Source organism: Arachis ipaensis, chromosome B05, assembly GCF_000816755.2.
Source record: "Arachis ipaensis cultivar K30076 chromosome B05, Araip1.1, whole genome shotgun sequence".
Taxonomy (NCBI): domain Eukaryota; kingdom Viridiplantae; phylum Streptophyta; class Magnoliopsida; order Fabales; family Fabaceae; genus Arachis; species Arachis ipaensis.
The window spans coordinates 12,200,761-12,207,797 of NC_029789.2; the positions used below are offsets into that span (position 1 = coordinate 12,200,761).

General features: G+C 42.2%; 2 protein-coding genes across 4 annotated transcripts in view; one reads left to right on the forward strand and one right to left on the reverse strand.

Moving 5' to 3' along the window:
- Window positions 3,158-4,249, forward strand: LOC107640163. Its single transcript, XM_016343713.1, has 2 exons — window positions 3,158-3,511; window positions 3,737-4,249. Exons 1-2 carry the CDS (start codon window positions 3,158-3,160, stop codon window positions 4,247-4,249), a joined length of 867 nt encoding a protein of 288 aa, XP_016199199.1.
- Window positions 4,907-7,037, reverse strand: part of LOC107642937 (B-box zinc finger protein 18) — a 4,096-nt gene continuing 1,965 nt past the window's right edge. Inside the window, exons 2-6 of one of the 3 annotated variants that reach the window (XM_016346449.2) lie at window positions 6,736-6,852; window positions 6,410-6,506; window positions 6,211-6,326; window positions 5,873-6,115; window positions 4,907-5,223 (exon numbers count right to left, since the gene is read on the reverse strand). In XM_016346449.2, the coding sequence (XP_016201935.1) occupies window positions 5,218-5,223; window positions 5,873-6,115; window positions 6,211-6,326; window positions 6,410-6,506; window positions 6,736-6,828 (555 nt within the window). In that variant the 5' untranslated portion in view covers window positions 6,829-6,852 and the 3' untranslated portion in view covers window positions 4,907-5,217. Of the gene's footprint in view, window positions 5,224-5,255; window positions 5,701-5,872; window positions 6,116-6,210; window positions 6,327-6,409; window positions 6,507-6,735; window positions 6,872-7,037 lie in introns of those variants that run through there. The other 2 variants (XM_021123052.1, XM_021123053.1) reach the window with 2 other exon arrangements.

Here is a 7,037-nt window from a genome sequence, read left to right on the forward strand (position 1 = left end):
CGAGCCTGAGAGTGCGGGGGTTGCCACTGTGTGCATCGGGCAGGTCCCATGCGAGGAAGGGGAAAGGAAGAGAGCCACCGGGGGGAGAGGAGCGGGGAGCCAGGTCAGGGGGATCTGCTGCAGGGATGGTGCCGTCGGTGGAGGGTGGGTTGGCAACGAACCGACTAGACGGGGGTCCCGAATCTGCAGTGGCTGGTGAGCGCAGCCAATATGGTGTGTTGTGCTGTCAGTTGGAAGAGAATGAATTAAGTGAGGGAGCCCGAATTGTGACACAGACATGGAAGGGGAGTGGGTCAGACGAGCCATGTGTCATGATGAATTGTTGTGAAGGTTCTACAGGGGGCGGGGCTATACGTGACTCTCAGGGGATTATAGATGTAGCAGCAGAGGTAGGGACAGGGGGTAAGGAGGGAGATTCTGAGAGTTTGCGAACTGCTCGTTGTGATGAGGGAAGTGAAGCCGAGACAGAATCGTCTGAGAGAAGATGGACAACTGAAATGGAAGAAAGTTTGGAAGCATGGGAGCTTGCAGTGGAATTTGGAGCTGTGCAGTATGATGAAGAAGATGACATTATGACAATACTTCAAGCACAGAATGAGGCAATAGCTCAGAAGAAAAAGCTGGCAAAGAAGAAGGAAAAGGCACGAAGGAGTCACCCGAAAAATCGAAAAAAGGTGTGTATAAGTGCTTTACAATGATATTTAGTTCCTGGAATATTAGGGGGTTGGCGGGAGTTGGTAAACTGAGCATGGTAAATAGTTTTCGGAAGAAGTTTAAAGTGCATATGCTAGGCTTGATAGAGACGAAGAAAGAAGTTGTGAATAAGTTTGATATAGTGCAACTGTGGGGTGATGGTGCGGTTAAATGGGAGTTTGTTGGGTCGGTTGGTGCTTCAGGTGGACTGCTTTTGTTGTGGGATGAAACGATGTTTCAGATGAACAACTGCTATAAAGGAGCTCGTTGGTTATGTGTGGAGGGTGTGCTACTGAAAAATAATTTTTCTTGTGCTTTTTGCCTAGTTTATGGTCCGCATGATAGGGCGGAAAAGCTGGTCACGTGGAAAGAGCTAAGCTTCTTATCTGGGTTATGTCAAGTTCCGTTTTGTTATATGGGGATTTTAACGAGATAACTCATCTGGAAGAAAGGAAGGGCGCTACCTCGTTGCCGGTGTCAGCAACAGAGTTTAAAGCTTGGATCCAGGATATGGAGTTAGTGGATTTAGCAGTCACTGATCGCTCGTTCACCTGGTTCAGAGGACAATCATGTAGCCGCATTGATAGGGGTCTGGTTAGTTTGGAGTGGTTAGAAGAGTTTTCGGGAACAAGGCTGAGAGAGGGGCCGAGAGGGTTATCTGACCATTGTCCAATGATTCTGGACGATACTCGGTATAGAGGAGGGCCAAGACCTTTTCGGAGCTTGGACTCATGGTTTACGCATGATGGTTTCTTGAGGATGGTAAAGGAGGAGTGGAGGAGCTTAGGAGAGGAACATTTTCTGGACAAGTTAAAGGCTCTGACAACTCCGCTGAGCAGATGGCATAGAGAGAAATTTGGGGACATAGACCGAAGGATTACACAGTTTGAGGATGAAATCAAAAAAGCGGATGACATAGCTAGTACTGGAGTGGCTGATGGAACTATTGAAGCAAAGAGGAAGGCACTAGTGAGCTTTTGTAGGAAATGGTATATCAGAAAGGAGCTGCATTGGAAGCAGATGTCAAGATCTCGTCATGCAAAGGACATGGATAAAAACACCCGCTACTTTCACAATTTAGCCTCAGCGCGACGAAGATCCAATCGGATTGATGCCTTAATGGTCGATGGGAGGATGGTCAGGAACCAAGCAAGGATTAAGGTTGCTATTCGGGACTTCTATAAGAAGTTGTACCACCAGGAGACTTCTCCGATCATTGGATTCAGGGAAGGGCTTGTTCAACAAATCAATGAGGAAGAGGCAACAGAGTTAGAGGTGATGCCAACACCTGATGAAGTAAAGGCGGCTATTTGGGATTGTGAGTCAACAAAGGCACCAGATAGTGATGGGTACAACATGAATTTCATCAAGAAGTGCTGGGATGAATTAGGGAAGGAGTTCACTGATGTGGTGTTAGGTTTTTTCCAGTCATCTAAGCTACTTAGCGATTCGAGTGTCACTTGGGTGACGCTGGCACCGAAGTTTACTGGAGCCAGAGAAATTAAGAATCTCCGGCCGATTAGTATGGTGGGCTGTGTTTATAAGGTAATTTCTAAAGTATTGGTTCGGAGGATGCGGAAGGTGATGCCGAGTTTGGTAGGAGAGACTCAGAGTGCCTTCGTAAAGGGGAGGAAAATACATGATGGGGCGCTGATTGCCTGCGAAACGGTGCACTAGATGAAATCACGGAAAAAAAGCTCCGCGATAATAAAGCTGGATTTTCAAAAGGCTTATGATAGAGTTAAGTGGAGCTTTCTGGATATTGTACTGCAGAAGATAGGCTTCGGTCAGAAATGGCGAGGGTGGATTAAGGAGTGTGTCTGCTCTGCATCTATGTCGGTTCTTGTTAATGGGTCACCTACGAAGCCTTTCAAAATGGAAAGGGGCTTGCGACAAGGAGACCCGCTGTCCCCATTTCTGTTTGTTTTAGTTGTGGATGTTCTCCATAGAATGATTGGCAAGGCAGTAAGGAATGATCGTATATCTCCACTATTATTTGGGAGGGATCACATTGAGTTATCTCACTTGCAGTTTGTGGATGACACAATTCTTTTCTGCCCTCCTGAGGAGGAGACCATAAGAAATTATCAGCGACTGCTCCGATGCTTTGAACTGATGTCTGGGTTTAACATTAATTTTGAAAAGTCCAACTTTATTCCAGTCAATTGTGATCGGATGTGGGTTCGTAGGATGTGTCTGTTATTAGGGTGTAAGGAAGCATCACTACCAGTCAGATATCTGGGTATTCCCCTGGGAGCAAATCCGAGGTTGGTACAGACATGAAAACCGGTGATTGACAAGGTCAAAGATAAGCTCAGTTTGTGGAAAGCAAAGACTCTCAACAAAGCGGGCAAGTTGGTCCTCATTAAGTCGGTTCTTAATAGCTTGCCTATTTACTACCTCAGCCTATATAAGATGCCGAAGACAGTGGCGAAAAAGTTGATTTCTGAAGTGGGAAGTAGTTATGGCTCCTAAGAAGGCAGGTGGTTTGGGAGTTGGGGATGCGGTGATTCGAAATACAGCTTTGCTGTTCAAGTGGTGGTGGAGGTTCTCAAAAGAAGATTGTCCTTTATGGAAACAAGTTGTTTGCTCCTGCAACAACATGAATCCTACTGTGATGCTGCGAGGCCAGCCAGTTCCCATAAGAGGGGGTCCTTGGCAGGATATCTGCCAGCTTCAAATTAGTGAGTCACAGCTGAGAGAAAATATGATCAGCGGGTTGTCTATAGAGCTCGGTAATGGCAGAACAATCCGGTTCTGGGAGGATAGCTGGTTGCCGCCTGGGGTGTTGAAAGATATGTTTCCTAGACTCTACTCGGTTTCGACCCTTCACGGATCTGTTATAGGGGATTGTGGGTTTTGGGATGGGCTATAGTGGATCTAGAGCTTTTAGTGGAGGAGAGAGTTGTTCCAATGAGAGTTGGATTTAGTACACCAGCTTCATGAGCTGTTACAGTCGGTCAAGTCCACCACTCAAAAAGAGAATGACGTGGTATGGAAATTTGATAAAACAAGAGTTTACTCAACTGCTTCCTTTGGGCAGGTTTTGCAGGCGGAAGTCCTACAGGAAAAAATCACTAGCTATAGCTTCACTCGTGCTGTTTGGAAAGGGTTTGTCCCTCCGAGGGTTGAGCTGTTTACTTGGTTTGTCTTGGTTGGAAGGATGAATACCAAGGATCGACTATGTAGATTTCAGGTTATTGCTCACCAGGACAATAGGTGTGTGCTATGCGGTAAGGCTGAGGAAACTGCTTTTCATTTGTTCCTCGAGTGCGAGATCACTTGGCAGGTGTGGTGTGCTTGGCTGCTGGCCTTGGGACGAAGGTGGAGCTTTCCAGATACACTAAAGGATCACTTTGAAAGCTGGACGAATTTATCTGTAAGGAAGGTAGACAGAAAGAGGTGGTTCATTGGGTTCTTTGCGGTTATCTGGACAACCTGGCTAGAAAGGAATGGTAGACTCTTCCGAGATAATACTTCCAGCGTGGAGGACATCATAAGCAGGTCGCTTAGGTACTCTGAGGAATGGAGTGGTGATGACCCATTTGGTTGTTGATGGCCATGCCGAAAATGACTAGGGGTTGGTTTATTGGATTTTGTTATTTCTTGTAGTTTTTTAATTACTCCACTCTATGTGTTGAGCTCCCTTTGATTCAAAAAAAAAAAAGGAGTTAGAATTTAGAAAGTTGCTTTTCGAGATAAATAAATAAATAAACATAAGAGCTATGATGCACGGACACTGACATGACACGGGACACGTCAACACGCGAATTTTAAAATCTTACATGACACGGGGACACGAATTTTTAATTATTTTTAATGTCTTGTTTTAATTATATCAAGTATTTAAAATATTTTTTGTTTTAATAAATAATAATATATACTATATCTAAATTTATTTTAAAAATATATGTTAAGAATAAGACTGGACACCCGAACACGTGATGGTATTTAGGTGTGTCAAGGCGTGTCCAGAGAAGAATTTTTTATTTTTTATTGAGACACGGTTGGACACAGCAGACACGCGTGTCGGACGAGTGTCAGTGAGTGTCGTGTCCGAAATGTGTCCGACACGCGGACACGATAAAGTGTCCATGCTTCATAGATAAGAGCAAACTCCAATTTCTACCATCATACGCAATTTGGCAACACGTCACAATGAAAATAAAACAATAAATATTTTCCCTAAATTTTCTAAGGGAGCTCAATGACATGAAAAAGAGTGTGTAAAGAAATAAAAGTTACCACACATTTCATTGGAAAGAGATTACATATTTGCAGTTAACAATGCTTTGCAGTACAGATCTAAAGTGTTGATCTACCAAATTGAATTCTCAAAAGGGCAAACAAACTCCTAAAAAGATTCTGGTGCCGCAATGCCTCGTTTGCTAGCATAGTATGTTAATCTACTAATCTACTATTCCAACATTGTGACTAGCATGCATGAGACAATGCAATTGTTTTGCCATTTGATAGATTTATGGTGTATTATCATGTCAGAACTTCTCTGTTTAATTGCATGACTTATGGCTGCAAAAAAAAAAAAAGGAACAAATTATGAGAAATATGCATATCAGTATATATACAAAAAGTAACCACAGTAATTGTGTTCCACAAGCTTTGTCCTTCTATATTTATCCCTTCTTCCCTTGAGAGTTCACAGAAGCAAAGATGAACCATATGGTGTTGAAATCATGTTTGAAGAGTTGTTGAGTTATATTTTCAATAGCATTACTAAGACCAATTCTAGAAAACAAAGGAAAGCTGAAATTTCATGGTTACAAGAGGCAGAAAAGGAAACAAGACGAATAAAAAAAATTAGTTCCAGATTTACAAAATTTGATGTAAGCTGCAGTAGTCAAAAGGAATTAACTCTTTTATTCTTTGGATGACACTCATTTATTGAACAACTTAAAACTATGAGGAATATGTCACATGCTTCCTATAATCCAATCCCATTTGTGTATAATCATCATAAACAACATAGAAGTCCATCATGTGTTCAACCTACCAATCATAATTAGATCATTTGAGTAAGTTTACTCTAGTGTAACGAGTTAAATTCTTACAGGCTAAAATATTAGTTTGCAGGATCTCATGTATGTTTAACACAAATTTATCATATATGGAATGTCCAATCTGTCAAAAAAGAAAATTTTTATTCCTCATGAACTCCTACCTGATTATTTGATGCTTGTTCATGTATTCTGTTAGGCTTCATGTTCAAATCAATCATTTTAGTTTCCATCTTGGCATGTCCATCAGCATCAGGATCTGGTGTTGAAAGCAGCGGCATCCTGTGGTTTTGTTGCTTCTCCCCCATTTTTAATTTGGGAAGTGGATTTTGTCCCCTCTTAGTCTCCCCTGGTTCCACAGGTTGAGAAGCTGGGTTTTCTATGTTACTAGGTTTATCTCCTGGAAACTATGGAACACACAAATATTACTTATCTTAAATGACAAAAATGAAAGACCTCCATCTAGATAAGAAATCAATATAAGGAGCAAGGAGAAACACACCTCAACTCTTTGCCTAAATAGAAGATATCTTCCATGTGTTCTTTTACCACCAACATGAACTATCATGTCGCACTGCAAACAAAGCGAGCTTCCATCTGTCTCGCAATAGAAGAATGCTACGTCCAGATTGAAATAAACACATAAGCCAAAGTCAATTGAGAAATATTACTATCATAGTTGACACAAAGAAAGTGCCTACCAGGTGCATTCTCGCATATATCACAACGAGGCACATCGCTTGGACTTGCCAGACCCACTCTTACATGCCTGCTAGCAAGTTTATTACACATGTGAACCTGCCGACCCAAGATTTCAAACGTTTAACTCATTAGTTCACCACTAAGTACTAACAAACTTAGATTTCAACTTTAAAGAATCCCTATCAAAGGATTTCGCCAAAATTGCTACATTACCGATAAAACCTCATAAATTTGTGCCATTGTTTCAGATTACAAGATTGAGAGTGAGTGATCTAAGTCAAACTAAGAAAGATAATGAACATAAGAGAAGAAGAAGCAAAGCAACCTTCTCATCGCAGGCACGGCAGAGTGCGGCCTCATCAGCGGCGCAGAAGACGATAGCGGCCGCACTCTCACAAGCATCACAAAGCGTTCGCATAATTGAGCTCTCTCAGTTTCATTGCTTAACCGAACAAATACAAATACAAATACAAAAAAAGTTCAAGTCAGATGCAGAGGAAGGGAACACCCACACCTTCCACCTCTGTACTCACAAGCATCGTTCGCATAATTGAGCTCTCTCAGTTTCATTGCTTAACCGAACAAATACAAATACAAATACAAAAAAAGTTCAAGTCAGAAGTCAGA